Consider the following 18932-nt stretch of genomic DNA (forward strand, 5'->3'; position numbering starts at 1 on the left):
TATTACAGTGTTATTGACTGGCTTCCCTACGCTCTGCTCTACATCCCTGTTTTTATAACTGGTAATTTGTAGTTGTTAATCGCTCCCACCTTTTTTGCCCATCCCCCTTCCCCTCCCATCTAGCTACCATCAGTTTGTTCTCTGTATGAGTTTTTTTCCTGTTTTGTTTTTTAGGTTTCACATATAAGCTAAATCATATATTTGTCTTCCTCTGACTTATTTTACTTATCATAATACCCTCTTGGTTCATCCATGTTGCAAATGGTAAGATTTTCTATTTTATGGCTAATATTCCATTGTGTATATGGGCCACATCTTTATCCATTTGTCTATTGATATTGATACACTATTATTAACTAAGGGCCAGAGTTTATTCAGATTTCCTTAGTTTTTACCTAGTACCCACAATGCCCAATCCCATTTTGTACCACAGTACATTTAGTTGTCATGGCTCCGTAGGCTCCTCTTAGCTGTGACACTTTCTCAGAGTCTTCTTTTTTTGATGACTTTGGCCGTTTTGAGGAATACTGGTCAGGTGTTCTGTAGGATGCCTCTCTATTGGAATTTGATGTTTCTGTCATGATTAGAGTAGGGTTAGGGTTTTTTGGGAGGAAGAGACCATAGAGGCAAACTATTATTTTCATCACATCAAGTGAAAATATTATCAATATGGCTATTTCATTTGAAGTACTGATGTTGATTTAGATGTTGACCTTAAATCACCTGGCCAAGGTAGGTTTGTCAGATTTTTCCATTGTAAAGATATGCCCCCCAGCCTTTCCATGCTGGACCCTTGGAAAAGAAGTCACCTTGTACAGTGGAGGTCAATACTGCCCTCCTTGAGAACAGAGTGTCAACATGAATTATTTGGAATTATTCTGCCTGAGAGATTGGACTATTTATTTAAAATATATGTTATTGATTATGCTATCACAGTTGTCCCATTTCCCCCCCTTTATTCCCCTCCGCCCTGCACACCCCCTTCCACCTGCATCCCCCCCCCTTTAGTTCATGTCCATGGGTCATACATATACTGTATTTTTTGGACTATAAGACCCACCAGACCATAAGACGTACCTAGGTTTTAGAGGAGGAAAAGAGGGAAAAAACCCACTCCACCACTGCCCGCCCCCCCCACCCCAGTAAGCCAGGTAAGCTACATTCAGACTATAAGATGCACCCCCATTTTCCTCCCAAATGTGGGGGGTGGAGAAAGTGTGTCTTATAGTCTGAAAAATACAGTAAGGTCTTTGGCTTCTACTTTTTGTATACTATTCTTAACCTCCCCCTCTATTTGTACCTACCATTTATGCTACTTATTCTCCTACCTCACCACTCCCCCTCCCCCACTGATAACCTTCCATGTGATCTCCATTTCTGTGATTCTGTTCCTGTTCTAGTTTGCTTAGTTTTTTGGAGTTTTTTTTTTTAGGTTTGGTTGTTAATAGCTGTGTTTGTTGTCATTTTACTGTTCATAGTTTTGATCTTTTTCTTAAATAAGTCCCTTTAACATTTCCTAGAATAAGGGCTTGGTGATGAACTCCTTTAACTTGGTCTTATCTGGGAAGCATTTTATCTGCCCTTCCATTATAAATGATAGCTTTGCTGGATAGAGTAATCTTGGATGTAGGTCCTTGCCTTTCGTGACTTGGAATACTTCTTTCCAGCCCCTTCTTGCCTGTAAGGTTTCTTTTGAGAAATCAGCTGAGAGTCTAATGGGAACTCCTTTGTAGGTAACTGTCTCCTTTGCTCTTGCTGCTTCTAAGATTCTCTCCTTATCTTTAATCTTGGGTAATGTAATTATGATGTGCCTTGGTCTGTTCCTCCTTGGGTCCAACTTCTTTGGGACTCCCTGAGCTTCCTGGACTTCCTGGAAGACTATTTCCTGTGCCAGATTGGGGAAGTTCTCCATTATTTTTTCAAATAAGTTTTCAATTTCTTGGTCTTCCCCTTCCCCTTCTGGCACCCCTATGTTTCAGATGTTGGAACATTTAAAGATGTCCTGGAGGTTCCTAAGCCTCTCCTCATTTTTCTGAATTCTTATTTCTTCATTCTTTTCTGGTTGGATGTTCCTTTCTTCCTTCTGCTCCAAACCGTTGATTTGAGTCCTAGTTTCCTTCCCATCACTGTTGGGTCCCTGTAGATTTTTCTTTATTTCACATAATGCAACCTTCCTTGTTGCCTGGGTCTTTTTTTATGCTGTTGAAGTACCCAGTGAGTTCCTGGAGCATCCTGATAACCAGTGTTTTGAACTGTGCATCTGATAGGTTGGCTGTCTCTTCGTGGCTTAGTTGTACTTTTTCTGTTGACCTGTTTTTTCATTTGGGCCTTTTTTTTTGTTTTTGTCTCTGTGTGCCTGTTAGGTAGTAAGGGGTGGAGCCTTACGTGTTCACCAGGGCGGGGCAACCCATGTCACTGCCTTGTAACTCTGTATGTGGGGGAGGGGTCGGAGAGGGAACAGTGCCGCTCTGCTGTCTGCCAGTTTTCAGTCACTTCCCCTACTACCCACAAGCAAATTGGGCCCTTCTGGTGCTGATTCCTGCCTGGGTGGGTGGGTTTGTGTATGTTTTAGGACCCTGTGGGTGTCTCCAACAAACTCTTCTGTGAGGCTGGGAGTTTCTCCCACCACCTCAACCCCCACAGGTGTTTTCAGTCGGAGGCTTTGCAGCTTCATTTCTCCACACTGGAATCCTGGTTTGCTCTGTCTGTCTCGCTCCATAGTTGCTCCTCCTGGTTTATCTGCACGCAAATGTGGGACCTCCCGGTCCACCAGCCGCCACCTTGCCTCGAGTCCTCTCCACCCAGCTGCTAGTCTCTACCCGTCCTGTCAGTCTGGATGAATGTTTCTTCTTTAACTCCTTGGTGGTTGGACTTCCATACAGCTTGATTTTCTGTCAGTTTTGGTTGTTTTTAAATATGTTGTCCTTCTTTTGATTCTGCAATGAGGCACAGTGTATCTACCTACACCTCCATCTTGGCTGGAAGTCTATTTATTTATTCAATTATTTTCTCTGTAAGATTTTGAACTTTTGAGTTGACACTTTTGTTGGCGCAGTATATGGTCCATATTGAGGGACATTTCATTTGTACTTGTAAAGAAAGTCTATTCTGTAGTTGTTGGGTTTAGTGTTCCATTAATGTAAATTATATGCAGTTCATCACTAGTGTTGCTCAGCTTTCTCCATCCTTGCTGATGTTTTGTCTACTTGCAAATCAGTTATGGAGAGAGGGGTGTGCACATTTCCAACTAAGATTTGTGCTTGTCTGTTTTTTCTTTCAGTTTTGCTTCATTTGTTTTGTGGTTTTTAGAAACATACATTTATGATTTTTATGTCTTCCTTATGAATGGGTCCTTTTATAATCATAAAATGTTCCCCTTTCCTATGGCAGTGTTCCTGAGTTCGAAGCGTATTTTGTATGATATTAATATAGTAAGCCCATACTGCTTACTGTTTTCACTGTATGTATCTGTTATAAACTGAATTGTACCCCCCCCCATTCATTGAAATACTAGCGCCCATTTGAAGCCCTAGCCCCTAGTAATGCAGAAGTTAACTGTTTTTGGAGATAGGGCCTTTAAGGAGGCAATTAAGATAAAATGAGGCCAATAGGGTGGCCCCTAATTCAGTTGGACTGGTGTCCTTAGAAGAAGAGGAAGTTTGGAGATCCCAGGGATACATGTGCACAGAAAAAAACACTGTGAGAACAGGCAGAAGTCAGCCATCTGGAAGTTGAGGAAAGGGGCTTCAGAAGGAAGGAAACCTGTCAACATCTTGGTTTCAGACTTCTGGCCTCCAGGACCCTGAGAAAATTAATTTCTGTTGTGTAAGCCGCCCAGTCTGTGGGATTGTATTACGGCAGCCCTAGCAAACTGATACAACACCTTTCCATCTTTTCTTCCCAGTGAATCTTTTATAGATAACATGTAGTTGGGTATTTTTATTGAATGCAATCTGACCATTCCTGCCTTTAGTTGTGTTTATTTATATGTAGTGTAATTATTGATATGATTGGATTTAGTCTGTCATTTTTTTTATTTGTCCCATCTGATACTCTGCTATTCTTCCTTTTCTGTCTTCTCTTAAGATAATAGAATATTTGGCAGTATTCTCTTTTAATACTTCTGTTGGCTTTTGCCCATAACTATTTGTATTATTATTATTTTGGCGATTACCTTAGGAATTACAATATTCAATATCCTTGACTTGTCATAGCTTACTCAGAGGTAGTAATGTATGATTTTCACATACAGTCTTGCAACCACGTTGTTCTATTACCCTTCCCATCCTGTGTGGTAATTTTTCCATGTGTATGTCACATACGTGCATTATTAATCCCACAGTGCAGTGTTGTAGTTTTTGCTGTAAGCAATATTTTAAGGAAATCAAAGAAATTATTTATATATGTATTTTATATGCATATTGTATATTTTAATAGTTTAAATTTACCTTTTTAATTTTTTTCTATTTCTGATGCTCTTATTTCTTTCCCATAGTTTTTCCACATGGTGTTACTTCTTTTCAGCCTGGTAACAGGTTCTCTCAGTTTCCATTTCACTTTCATTTTTTTCCACCTTCATTTCATTCGTATTTTTGCTGGATATATAGTTCTGGGCAGGTAGCTTGTACTTCCTTTGAAACTTTCCAGTGTGCCATTCTGTTGTCTCAGAAGATGAAACTATGGCACCGGCTTTTGAGAGAAGGAAAAAAAAAAACCCCTTTCATTATGGCATCGACTGGCAGGGGGTAGGAGGCAAGGCTCAAATTTGTCTTCCCGGCCCAGGGTTTCGGACCAGATTTAAGGGGTCTCAGCACTGGATCTTCCTGGTAACAGACCCTTCGCTTCTGAAAGGGTTCCAGTTTCATCTGGGTTCTGGTCATGTCCCAGTTCTTTGTTTCCAGGGTGTGTGTGCTGGGGCGGGGTGGGGGGTGTGGGGGGGCAGTTAAGGGTTCACCAGTGTTCATCTCCAGTGCTGTATCCAAGATTTAGGCTTTGGTTCAGGTCTTGTTAGAAACAGGGTGGGACCATTTGGAGCTGGTTCTTCAGTTACAATGAGAAATCAGCCATAATTCTTATAGTTGTTCATTTTCATGCAGCAGCTTTCAAGATTTTATCTTTGTTTTCAGCAGTTTAACTGTGATATACCGAAGTGTGGTATTCTTTGTGTTTATTTTGCTTTTGGTTTGCTGAGCATCTTGTAATAGTACATTAGTTTTTTAACCAGTTTGAGGAAAATTTTAGCCATTCTACTTTCAAATATTTCTTATTCCTAAACCTTTTCTGCTCCTACTTTTCTGGGATTCCAATTACACATGTTTCGGACAGTTTGATATTATCTCACAGATCACTTATACTCTGGTTATTATTTTTTTAAACTTATTTTTTCTCTCCAGATTAGATAGCTTATTTTAATTTTTTAAATATTCTTTTTAAATATTTATTTATTTATTTTTAGAGAGAGAGGAAGGGAGGGAGAAAGAAGGAGAGAAACATCAATGTGTGGTTGCCTCTCGCACACCTCTTACTGGGGACCTGGCCTGCAACCCAGGCATGTGCCATGACTGGGAATTGAACTGGCGACGCTTTGATTCACAGGCCAGTGCTCAATCCACTGAGCCACACCAGCTAGGTCTAGTAATTTATTAAATATTAAATGGCTACATTTTTCTTTCATCTCTAACCTATTAAGCCCATTTAATAATTATTTCAGATACTGCATTTATTAATTCTAGATTTCTGTTTGGTTCTTTTCTATTATTTACTTTCTCTCCTGAGATTCCTAATCTGTTTGTTCATTATGATCAAACTTATAAGTCCTTAAACGTAGTTACAATAGCTGCTTTAAGTTTCTTGCCTGCTAATTCCAACATCTGGGTCATCTTACAGTTAGTTCCTAATGATTGCATTTTCTCTTGACTGGGGGCCATTTTCCCTGATTTCTTCTCACATGTGGATGACACCCATGTACTGAGTCTGTATTATGTCATCTTCCTTTACAGGCTAAAGGGTTTCAGTTTTGTCCTGGCAGACAGTTCAACTAGTGACAGGCTTCCTTATAATTCTGTTACAGCAGGTCAACTTCAGTGTTGAATTTAGTTTTAGGGTGTGTCCCTTTTTCTGGGACTTAGTCTTTCCTTCTAAGCGGTGGCCTTTCTGCAGTCTCAGTTAATGCTGATGCACTCAGTGAATCTCTGTCCTGGCTTTCTTGGGTTTCTAGTGTTTCTCAGCATTTTCTGGCCTCTGGTATCACTCACTGTTCATCTCCCAGGTCTGGAACAGATGGTCTTTGTTAGGTCTGCTGGGTCTTTCTACCTGTGCATGTGCAGCCCAGTCCTTTTCCAGAGGCCTGCGGTTAATGCTCATGAAGACTTCTGAACTCTCCCTGTAGCATAGCTCCCTCTTCTCAGCTACCCAGTCCAGCTGCTTGCTCAGCTCAGTGAGATCGCCACGGCGCCTGCGTTCCATCTCCTTGTCAAGTGTCTCTAAGTCAGAGAGTGGGATGGTCATGGGGGGGATTTGTAAGTTTCCCTGCTCATAGGCTTTTGCTACTCCCTGCCTGAAGACAATTGCCTTGTATATTTTGTTGTGTAGTTGTTTCGGCAGGACAGCAAGTCCAGTAGCATTTACTCTTTGATGGCTAGAAGTGGTGGCTCTGTGATTATAAGTATTAACTTAGTTAGGATGCACAAGAGTTCTGTATAAACATTAAGTATCAATACAAGTATGTGTGATGGCTGAGATAATATCTTTATTAAGCAAGAATTTATAATTCTATAGAGAGGATAAAGATTGGGTTTCAATTACTAGAAACCCTGCCTATGATAAGGTCTATGAAGCTTCTGGCAGCCATATGTATATAATGTAATACATTTATATATACATATGTATTACACAAACACACACTTCCCTTCTCCCACCCTCACCCTACTAGCTGTGTTGTGTTAAAACCTTTAAAATTTCTTTAGGAAGAACTTTTATGGAGAAAGGAACTCTTTCAAGCCTGTGGAAGAAAAATGCCCACAGGATATCTTTTTTTTTCTCTCTCTCTCTACAGCATTTAATTCTCCTTCTGTACTAAGGGAAGGTCTGTTTATTCCCAAATGGTAATTTTGGTAATGCTCCATTCCTATGGGTTATCAGATTTTAAAGTCCGTTGGGCCAGAAATAAAACTGAAATACTGTGGAGAGAAGAAACTTACAAGCAGAGGCCAACTTATCTGTGTCAAAAAAAAAAGAGTTTTAAATACAATAATCTGCCATTCATAAGTCTGTTATATGGGATCAAAGAAATAGGGCATTTGACCAGGTCTCCTGTCTACCCTGATGGATGTCCATCCCCCAGCCCCATAGTGAGGAGGACTCTGGTACTCAGACTCTCACAGGGGCATAATCAGAGGACAGTCTCCTTAGAATTTGTCAGAAGGCCATTTGAACACCAGTTAAAATAGTGAGGCCATTACTAAGTTCTTTTACATTGTTAAAAGGGAGAAGCTCTTAGCTAAAGTCAGGTAGTGAAAAACTATAGGCTTGAGCTGATGTAAGTTGGCAGAGAGATGTAAATGTGTAATAAGCATTTTTTGCTTCCTGTGTTTTGGTAGCTGGGCAGATAGAGATTAAAGGAGGGCTTCTGAGGTCACAAATATCAGAGAAGACGTGCGGATTCACGATCCATCCTGCAATGAAGTCTCACAGGACACTGTGTGTGTGCTAAGTACAAGCATCTGGTTTACTGGGATGTTGATGTGGCTATGTCGGTGTGTGTTTTTCAAACAAAGAAAATCCTCACTTTAAAGAAAACATTGTGTAGCTACAGTTGTCAGAAATCCAATATTGATAAAAATTTTCCCTTAATTTATTTTCAATAATTCCATCTGAATTAATCAAAATCGCTGAATCCATTTACAGCCCAATGAAATCTGAAACACGGATTTGAAAGAATACATGCACCCCTATTGCACTGCAGTGTTTACAACAGCCAAGATTTGGTAGCAGCCCAAGTGCTCAACAGTAGACGAGTGGAGAAAAGAGCTGTGGCACATTTACACAGTGGAATGCTACTTGGCTATAAAAGAGAAGGAACTCACCTTTTGCAACGGCATGGATGGACCTGGAGAATACTATGCTGAGAGAAATAAGCCAGTCAGAGAAAGACAAACACCATAAGATTTCACTTATATGTGAAATTTAATGAGAAAAATAAAATAGAAACAGACCCATAGATCCAGAGAACAGACTCACAGCTGTCAGACGGGAGGGGTGTTGTGGGGCTGGGTGAAAAAGGTGAAGGGATTAAGCAAAAAACCCCCAAAACAAACCCTCATAGACACAGACAACAGTATGGTGATTACCAGAGGGAAAGGGGAGTGGGGGAAACGGAAAACGGTACAGGGTGGATAAATGGTGATGGAAGGAGACCTGACGTGGGGTGGTGAGCACACAATACAATATACAGACGATGCATTATAGAATAGTACACCTGAAACCTATAGAATTTTATTAACCAATGTCACCCCAATAAATTCAATAAATTTTTTAAAATACTGATAATCTTTTATAACTTTGCTTTCTCTGGATTTTCCTAATGTTCCCCTCCCATCATCCCTTTTATTCTCATTCTGACACACTTTTATGTAGTAATACATAGAGAAAAATCTATCAGAAGTTGAGATTAATTTTATTTTTCTTTTAAACAGAAGAAAAAGGTGGGGTTACATTTTTATTTATATTTATAAATATCTATAAATATAGAGCGATAGGCAAAGTCTTCCAAATAAATAAATAAATATTGCCACAGGCTAACAGATGTAGGAAACCGTGGGGCCTACCTTGGCTCTGCCAAAGAGGGAAACCCTTGATAGATGGTATTGAGTTTGTAAGATTAGAACCAGTTTTCTACTAAAAGTCCTTTGGGAATTTCCATCTCATTAGCTGTACTGGGGTGCTTCCAATAGCTTTTATACACTATAGTATCTCCAACAGGAAGTGAAAACTATATAAAGAAAATATTTGCCATGCATGCTATGTAGTAGTATAGTTTTGGTGCTTCATAGAAGAACTAGTCCTTCAAGTTCAGCTTAAAACCATTAGGTAAAAACGGTTGTCCAATGTTTCTCTCATAAGCAAAAAGAATGGATGTTTCTAAGGTTGGGTACATGATAGCAGTGCGGGAAAGGGTGACTGGGAAGAAGCTGTTGTTTAAATCTACTTTGCTTGTTAGTATTCTGCTCTTTGGGTAGCCATTTAAATAGAGGTAGGAAACGGACCCGGTTGTGGGAGGCCCTAAGTCACTGGGTAAGGCCAGGGTGAGGACTGTGCAGCAGGCCCACCTGGCTGGTGCCCCTCAGCTGTTTGGCAAATGAGGTTTGGTGTCCCTCAGGGTATCACTGGGGCTCTTGGGCCTGGAGGCTGTCTTCATTTAATGCCCCCAGGATTTCCAGGTGCATTAAGACTTCTCAGCCTAGGAGTGTTTTAACTAGGCCCCCAGCCCCTGCTGCAGGGCAGGCAGTGAGGACATCATAGTGAAGAGCTGGCAGCGTGGTTTTTTCCTGACTCCTACACTGTGGTGCCCTGCTTATTGGACTTCTATTTCCCCCAGTCCTTGATGCTGCTTCACTCAACGGGGCAGAATTTGCCGGTCTACGGAGAACCTAGCCCAGAGCAGCCCCATTGTCTCAAGGCCCCTGCCCCATGACATTTTTGAAATCCATCCAGAATGGATTACCACTCCACCTGGAAGTAAAGACTTTATGAAAGGCCCCTTTAGGAAAGATTGAATTTATTACCATTTTGAAAAACAAACCCTCGCAGGCTAGATTTTCAGGAGCCAATACCAAGACTCTTCGTCAGACCCAACTCACTAGAGCCAAAGAAAGGGCCAGAGGCAGGGCTGTATGGTGGCCGCAGGGGAGCAGACCAGGGTCATTCTTGGCCCTCTGGCTCTGGCTGCCTTGAGAGCGTGGCAAGGGGCTCCCAGCCTACGAGGAGCTTGAGTTTGCTAGCTTGATTTCTGCCTTAGTTCTCAGGGCATTCCACTTAAGTTCTGACCAGCTACCGCCAATCTTTTTGACAGCTGTTCTGCAGAGATGCTCAAGGAAGAACCAAGGCTTGAGATTAGGCTTCCCATCAGTTTGCCCAGTTCAACGGTTACTGCCCTAGGTCAAGGCTGCAAACTCAAAGGCCAGCAGGGCCAAGGCCACATAATGCAGGGACAGCAGAGAAGCAGCTGGTATTGGCTCTTCCCTTCACCTCCAGAGCGGTGAGCTCACTAAGGCCTTGCCTCGTTTTCAGTGCGAAACCCATTAAAAAGAGAGGCATAGGGAGGGGAAAAAGCTCTCTTCTCTGGTCAGTGAAGGGGAACTTTCTAATTTACTTAGGGGACTTCTTAATTCAGAAAGGTGGCTGAAGTGGGGTGAGGAAGGCGGCGAAACTCCCTTCTCTCAGGCCTTAAACGCAGACTCTCAGGGGCTTTCCTGGGGAAGGAAATGGAGAGAAGCAACTAATTCCACACATGACCCCACCTTCCCTTCCTCGGCGTGTAAGGGGAGCGGGCCCTTTAAAGACTGTTAACACTTCCGAAAGGTGGCTGGAAAGGATTCCTTCCCGCTGCGCCTAGGTGAACTTAGGGAAGGGGCGGCACCTCTCCACGCCCAGCCCCCCAGCGTGAGCGTTGCCTCTGTTGCCCCTGAGCACCCCGAACGGGTCGCTGACCGCCACGCCGGGGTCCTCGGCGCTCCGCAGCTCCTGGGAGCAGGAGGCCAGCGCGGGGCTCATGCGGGGCCGAGGCTTCAGCACGTTCAGCGGGTCCGGGTCCGCGTCGTCGTCCTCGGCGCTGCGCGTGTGCCGGCGCGGCGGCCGGGGGGTGTTGAAGTGGAAGAGGGGGATCTCGTTCCTCCGCGACAGGAACTGGGAGTAGGGCGGGGGGTTCGTGCCCGGCAGGAAGGCCCTCTTGGCCCGGCCCAGGCTGACGAGAAAGCGGTGCTGAGGCGAGTGGTAAACGTCGTAGCCGTTCTCCAGCGTCTGGTGTTGGAACCTGCAGCTCTCGGGGCTGAAGTGGTGCTGAAAGGGCAAAGGCACCCAGGTGAGGGCCAGCTGAGGGCCAGGTGAGGGCAGCGAGCAAGCGCGGCTCCAGCTCTGCGCCTGCGCCCTGCGCCCCAGCTGGGGAGGCCCAGAGGGAAGTCGGTGATGGGAGGAGCTCCATCCCTCCCGACCACTCCATTGGGTAGGTTTATTTAACCCCTGCTGGGGAAACGTGATTTTGACAGGTGCTTTAAGCCCTCCACACAGCCTCCACCCCCAGTGAGTGGCAACCTCAGGCCCTCACAGCCCTGCCTGGGGCTGGGCTGGCTTAGCGCGTGGCTGGCTGGGCCTAGGATGGACAGAGCCAGCAGCACCCATGTGTCTGGTTCCTGGAGGGAGGGCTGACTTAAATGCGACTTTGTCCTTCCTACTCTCTACCTCTTTGAACCTTCTTTTGGCTGAAAGGTGGCCTGGGTCTCTCTCCTTCCTTATCTGGAGAAAGGAGGTGGGATATAGTTTGCAGGGTCAAACATACAGTGAGAGTCCTCACATCAGAGAGATAATGTAGTTCAGGAGTTAGGGACATAAACTTTGGCAACAGATGACCTGGGTTTGCGCCCTCACTCCCACTACCTAGTACCAGGTTTTATTGAGTGCCTGCTAGGACTTTTACGTATTATTTAACTTAATCCTTAAATGCCATGAAGTAATATTTTACAGATGAAAAACTATGTAAATGCCTGTATGTGGTCAACAGCTATTTATTTACTTATTTATTTATACACTTAAATTGCTGTATTTCTTCAACAGCTATTTATCTGCTCTGGGTCAGATGCCATTACAGATGCCGGGACACAGCAATAAGTAAAACAAAGTCATTACTGTCATGGAATTTCTCGTGGGTCTGTCTGGTGGTAAGAGGCTCCTGAAACAAGCAGTCCCACTATTGTATGATCTCAAAACCTTTGGAATGCGCCTGCAACCTAAAGTTTGGGGAACCCTTTGCTTATCAATCTGAAGGACCAGCCAGCACAGTTTGGGCAAAGGTAATTCATTAGAGATCTTTAACTAGAGGGAGCCGCACAGAGCACATGGTCCAACCCACTATGCTTTTTCCATTGGAGGAAACTGAAGTTTAGAAAAGTGAGGGGGCTTGCCCAAGGTCAAGGCGGCCTGGTAACAGACTATGGTTTCTCACCCTTTCTAATGCACCTTACTACATGAATTTACATGACTGAAGGACGTGTGGCTATGTGCAAGGTGCTGTGTTAAGACACAAAAATGGACACTAACAGGCAGTTCAGGCCAAGAGTCTGGGTTCCAGAACCAGACTGCCTGGGATCAAACCCCAGATGTATAAACCTAGGCATTTACTACTAGGACTGAAAAAGGTAACTCAGTGAAGATAAATCATCAAAGTATTCTTCAAATGGAACTTTTGAACTATAAACATCTATATGCTGTCAAAGAAATTAGATAGTTATTTGCAAATGGTGACCAGCTTCAAAAGAAACTCACTGATCCAAAAATGTTGCCTCTGAAGTCCATGCAGAGGCATCTCCTGCTCATCACACCTGTTATCACGACAAAGCCAGCTTCCTCTGATCTGATCATCAGGGCACCTGTGGAGAAAATCATTCAGGTCAAACCTTGTTGTGCATCCAACTTCCACCGTTGGGCACTTCTTGAAAACCCACCTTCATGAATCCTCACTTGATTGATTTTAATGGTGGTGATGATTTCACATAACCCTCCTCTTGTACTTCCTTGTTCAGCCTCACTTCTTCAGACTCCTGCACTCTCCCACCTTCACCCTTCCTCGGCGTTCTTTCACCCAAGCCCTGCACATGTTTTTCTCTCTGCCTGCACTCTCTTCATTGTCTCCTTGCCTGGCTAATACTGCTTCATGTTTGTGGTAGTGGTCATGTTCTCCCAAAGCTTCTTGCCTCTGTGATTTTAAAATCTATACCAAGATGTCTTTCAAGGATCCAGGTTGCATACAGAGCCTGATTCTCTACCCAGGTAGCTGTGCAAATGTCACTGGTGCATCAGTCAACACCCATCATGTGTCAAGAACTGTATTAGAATTGATCTTCCCCTCCCTTCTCTGCTTATTGAAGTCACTCATCTTTCAAGGCCAGGCTCAGATGCCACTATTTCTATGACAACTTTCCTAATCTCCTTCATCATTAATTGCTCTTTCTTCTCAGCTCCCTCAGCACAATGCCTACACCTCCATTACAGCATGCATTTCATTCTGTTCTTAAAGGCAGATTCTCCAGGTCTTTCCTTGCTTTAACTAAGGTTATATACCTAGTGTATCCCATACAGGGTGCTTCTTAGAAGCAGAGGGTTTATCATTCCATGTTGAATATTCAGTAGATATCAGGGATGAATGGAATTTCTTCTTGGGTCTTTTTTGCTGTTCTTTGTCTTTTTCTCACTTGGCAATATCCCCTCCAGGTACAGTCCCTCATGGTCTTTCAATGCCCCTCTCAAAAACTAGTATCCAACAGGGGCCTGAAACCCATTCATATATTACCTTCTGCTTAAATAATTGTTAATAGCTTTACATGTGACTCCCTTACCCACCCCCATAGAAACTTGCAATTTTAACAAGTACCAATGCCTAGCTAAATCAAGTCTAAGGCTTTCTGTTTTGTGGCAAGACTACAGTTCATCAGGTATGCCCCAAATGCATTTAATAACCTGGCATTTTCTATTGAAAATCTTTCCTTAAGTCTTTGGGGCCACTTCCATTTGCCTACCACAGAATTTCCCCCTGCATCTCATCTGGCCTTGAAGCTCCTGGGGAGGAGCTCAGAGAGGGGTTTGAATCCCTCTTCTAGAAGTGGTGTGTGCTTAGTAAGTGGTGGAGCCTCGTGGGTTGACTGCAGCCCATCTCCTCCCCCACCCCATGTAGGCTCGATACCAGACCTCCGAGGAGAGCAGCAGCAATCTCAGATGTGAGCTGAGAAGAGATGCTGATCTCGACTGAAGTCAGAATGACGTGGGACAGAGGGAGTGAGGGTGGGAGCAAGCCCAGAAAGAAGAGAAAGGAAGAGGCCAAAGAGGAAAGTTAATTTGTTTCCAAGTTTGGCTGAGGGAAGCTTCTGGAAGTGGGATGGGGTATGGGCGGTACAGCGGATATTTAAATTACTCCATAATTGGGTCTGCCTACGTGTCTCAAATAGATGGCTAATTTTGTGGTAAGCCCTGAGAGAAACAGAAGAAACTTGAAGGGAATAGTTTCTATCCTGATGAATTTTCAGTCCAAGTAGGAAAACATTTTTGAATAATTGTGAGCTAAGAACTTTACATATTTTAAATTCTCAAAACAACTTTTGTATTGTGAATATTATTAATATTGGTAGTGGCAGCATCCCAATTTAAGTGATATGGAAACTAAGGCAGGATTCAAGGTCAGGTCAGTAAATCTAACATCCTCTTCCTACCACCCTGTAGCTTGCCTCCAATAGAAATCATTACGAGCAATAAACGACAAAGTCAAGTGTGAAAACACAGGCTGCAGGCCACGAGCAGCCCAAGTTGCCATGCCCCTGAGTGGGTCGGGAAAGGAGCACTGAACCAGGAACTGGGAACCTGGAGACTTGGAACCTGTCCCAGTCATGCCACTTCCTAACTTTGCAACCTTGGCAAGTCGTTGCTGTAGCCTCAGTTTCCTCAGTTGTGAAAGAGAACAGGAACAGCTGTCCTGTCCACTTTATAGGGTTACAAAAAGAACCAAATGGGATGCTGGTTGTAAGAATGACTTGAAAGCGCTGAGCAAAGGAAAGGCATTGTACAGTATTGCTGACCCGCCATTACGACGACCTGATGCTGGGGCCACTGTGTGCAGCTTGTGCATGCACCTGCCCCTGGTGTCCGGGGCCAGTCCTGGTAGAAAACAGCCCACAGAGGAACAGTAAGCAGCTGCTGGGGAGGATGCTCAGACTTGAATCAAACCAATGTGAGCCAGGGGGAAGATTCAGAAAATGCAAGAGACAGATTTTCTGTCCTTTGCAATTTCAGAAGGCATGTTTTCACAGTCTGCACAGATTCGAGGACAGATTTCAGCAGAAGGAAGAAAGAAATTGCTGGCTGCTTGAGCCACAACCTGTTGGAGCCAGGCAGACGTCACGGATATTTCTTTCAGTGACACTGGGTGGTGCATATAGCCCTGAAAGAAGTACAGGTTTGGGTTCATGACCTCTAGGTCATTTACTATCTGTGTGATCCCGAATGAGTGACTTCTTTGACTTTTGTTTTCTCATATGTAGTAAAATTACTTACTTCATTTGGTTGTCTTGAGGATGAAATGAGATAATATTTTTATCCACTATCAAAACACTTTCTCAATACTGGTAATTGTTATATAACCCCTTTGCCTCAACTTCTGCTATTAAAGTAGAACATTATCCATTGTGTTCCAGTCTCATAGCCAGTAAATGACAAATAAGATGATACATGTAAAGTGCTTTGAGCTCCCCAAAAGAAAGATAGTATTTTGAAGGCTTAAAGAGCCTGAGGATAATTCAGCTTCAAATAAAGGAAATGCCAATGGGGAAGATGGAGGAAATAAAAATACCTAGATCTAGGAAATGACATTAACCAGGGGTGATAAGCATCTTTTGTTCTGCTGTTTCCACAAAGTGGAGAGAACGGGGAGTGGGAGGGTGGCCTTGCTCATGTAGGACAGGAGATGCAGACGTTGGAGACGCTCCTGGCCATCAGTGCTGCGATCCTAAGGGAGGTTATAGACTCTTGTAGGCAAACAATTTCACAATGACCAAGAACCCAACAATGGGTCGGGCACTCAACTATTGATCAACAACTTACTAAAACACAGTAATCAAATGAAAACAGATTTCACTGGAAATCTATAATTAATTAAAGGTGGGGGGTGGAGAACCACCCCACACCTTCCCGACACAGTGTAAAAGTGTTGCTATTAGTTGTCCTACCTATCTATATGCACTGATATTTACTCTTCTTTTTGGTAACTTTTTACCTTAGTGCATACATTGTTTGGTAATGCACATAAATGATTTGAATAGTACAAAAGGTTACATAACCTAGGAAAAGCACCTGCCTCCCACCACCCTGACCTGTGTTTTCCCACCTTCTTGTATAGGCGCACACCAAGGGGCCCTCATAGGAATCACAGATAATTGACTATTGTGGACTGTGATCCAACTTTCCACAAACCTAATCTTTAAAAACGTTCCAGTTGCTCGTGTTGCAAAGAGTCCCCAACTCACTCATTGGCTACTGAGTGCACCTTTGAGCGCCACAGAGAAGAATCAGCAATGCGTACCCAACCTGGGTAGCTCGGAAGCCCCAGTAAGCCTGTTGGATGGATACATTCACGAATAGGTGAGTGCACCAATGGTTTGTGCATCTGGTCAGACCCATCAAGACAAATACCTGGAAAATCTGTCCTTAATTTTTCCAGACAATTTTATAAGGCCAGGTTACAAGACTCAGAGTTGGAAAGAGCCCCTGTGTGCCTCTATTCCAAACCTTGCTTGGAATTGCTAACCCAGCCCGAAGTTTGTTAGCTAAAACTCAGCATCTACTGACCTATCTGGCTTTGTCCTCTCAACCTCCTCGCCTTTCATTGTGTACATTTTTGACTCTTTGGACAGGACAAAGAGAAAGTCGCTGTTACTGTGGGAGAGGGATTTTAGTTAAGATAGAAGTTACTCATGCTGGCAGAAACCAGTAAATGCTAATTAGGAAGGTGGCAGAATCTTCTCCCAAGGTTTAAACACAAATGCAGGCGCACACACAGTGGGTCCTGGGTAAGGAACTAGGAGCCTGGATTAGCCCTCTGGTCTTGCCCAAGGTCTCCCCAAGCCCCTGGCAGAGGGATGGGTAGAGGGATGGTCAGAGGGCCCCCCTTTCTTCCCAGTGGGAATGAAGCCCCTACTCACTGTAGATGGTCTGATGGGGCGTGCCATCCACATGGCCATCCTTGTGGATCTGCAGGTGGTAGCTGTTCCTGGCTGTGGCTGTATACAGGTGGGTCAGGCCAGCCCAGCTGGAGCTGAGCAGTGGGGAGGCATTGGGATAGGCTCCAACTCTGCAGCACAGGACACAGACCAGGAACCCAAGGCGGGCCCCCGACATCACTGCTCTCTGAGTGGCTGGCTCGGAGTGTGAAACCTGACACTGTCTCCCGGACTCCACTCTGGCCTCCCCGGCCTTTTTCTCTTCTTTTTCCTTGCGGGGATCTGGCGGGAAGATCCCAGGCTGGATTCCCTCCTTTTTCCTCAGGCTTTTAAAGGGTAGCAGTGTGACATCAATCAGGAAAAACTCCACTGTCCACATCCTCTGTGTTGTAATCAGCTCATTTGAAGAGAGTGCAGAGACCTCTGAGGCTCACGGAAGGCAGGTCAGTTACACACACACACACACACACATTCACACACACCCCTCAATTTCAAGCCAACGCTTCAAACAGTGAATGATGTGTGGGCAAAAGTTATCTATGACTCTGTTGACCTGTCCCATTTCCACCAGGAAATGTGAAGGCAGCCAGTGGTTCTGAAAAAATCCAGCTTCAGTCATGTGGTCAACAGACTCCTGTACAATTAATCTCCCAATGAGTCTACTCATTTTGGTTTTCTCAGTACTTTTAATTCCAATCAGCAACTATGTGTCCAGTGCTTCCTCTGTGTACAGCCTCAGGTGGGTGTTTTGAAGGATACAGGAATAATACAGGACACCCTCCACCAAATGGCATCCTCTGAGGCCCGCCAGCCTCACCCCCTGAAGATAGGGGAGCAGGGAGTAGAGGCACCAAAACCAAGTTTGCTATTCTGGGAAGGGTTCAAAGTAGGAAGAAAGAAAGCAAGACCTTGAGGTATCTACTGCTGTACAAAATGCTGAGGTTTGGTTTCTTAGTTTCCCTGGTTGGACTGGCGAGGGCAAGTAAACTGGTATTATGGCCTTTCCAATAGCACAGAAACTAACTGAGAGACCTCGTGAAGCCTGGGAGACTGCTGGCTGAGCACAGGAGGTCAGAGCCCAGGAAGGTCCCAGGAGTGGTGTGGCAGGCCAGGGTGTCCCCACACTCAGTGTCTATTGGGTGCCTGACTCCTAGGACTAGACCCTTTCTTACAGATGCTGCTCACAGTTGTGCCCTCTGGGAAGCTACACGTGACGTAGGAGGATAGTCCTAGCACATGAAATTCAACAGGGAGCGAGCTGCTGCGATGCGTACCGGAAAAACACACACCCAAGGAGGCCACTACTTTTCCAGTTCCCCATTTGCTGAGTGCATAGTACATGCGGGCATCAGGCTAAGCGCTGTGGTTGACAGAAGAGGGAGCAAAACGTGACTCCCGCCTCAAGGAGCTCACTGGCTAGTAGAGGAGATAAAGTAGAGGCAGATAAAGATAAGTAACTGTTATACAAGGCACAGTGGGATGTGGAATCACGTAAGTGCAGGCAGAGAGGGGCCATCTGTATCCTACATTTGTATAGTTTTCATCGTTTACAAAGCATTTTCATATGTATTAGTTCATTCACATCTCACTGCAACTTGGTGAGATTGGCACACCAGGCATTATCAACATTTTAATTTCATCCATGAAGAAAGGAGATCTTGGGGTTCATATGTACAAAGTCACAAAGCAAATAAATGAGAGAGATAGGACAAGCTCTTCTGATTCCCAAGACTGCTTCTTCAATAATAATCATGATGGCGATGAACACTTATTGAGAGCTTACTAAGTCCTTTACTTGCAATAGCAACTTATTTAATCTTCATAATAAACCTATGAAGAGATGCTGCTATTTCCTTTATGTAGATGGGAAACTGATGCGCACAGTTTAAGTAATGTGCCCAAAGGAGTGCAGCTAACACTTGGAGGAAGTCAGATGGGAACCTGGGCAGTCTGACTCCAGGC

General features: G+C 44.1%; 1 protein-coding gene across 1 annotated transcript; it reads right to left on the bottom strand.

The window, feature by feature from the left end:
• Positions 1-8092: 8092 nt before the first annotated feature.
• Positions 8093-17349, bottom strand: FGF23 (fibroblast growth factor 23). The gene is made up of 3 exons (XM_024562996.3): positions 16953-17349; positions 12535-12638; positions 8093-11055 (listed from the first exon to the last, which is right to left on the bottom strand). Exons 1-3 carry the CDS (start codon positions 17347-17349, stop codon positions 10609-10611), a joined length of 948 nt encoding a protein of 315 aa, XP_024418764.2. The 3' UTR covers positions 8093-10608.
• Between the last annotated feature and the right edge of the window lie 1583 nt (positions 17350-18932).

Source organism: Desmodus rotundus, chromosome 3 (genome assembly GCF_022682495.2).
Source record: "Desmodus rotundus isolate HL8 chromosome 3, HLdesRot8A.1, whole genome shotgun sequence".
In the NCBI taxonomy this organism is placed as follows: domain Eukaryota; kingdom Metazoa; phylum Chordata; class Mammalia; order Chiroptera; family Phyllostomidae; genus Desmodus; species Desmodus rotundus.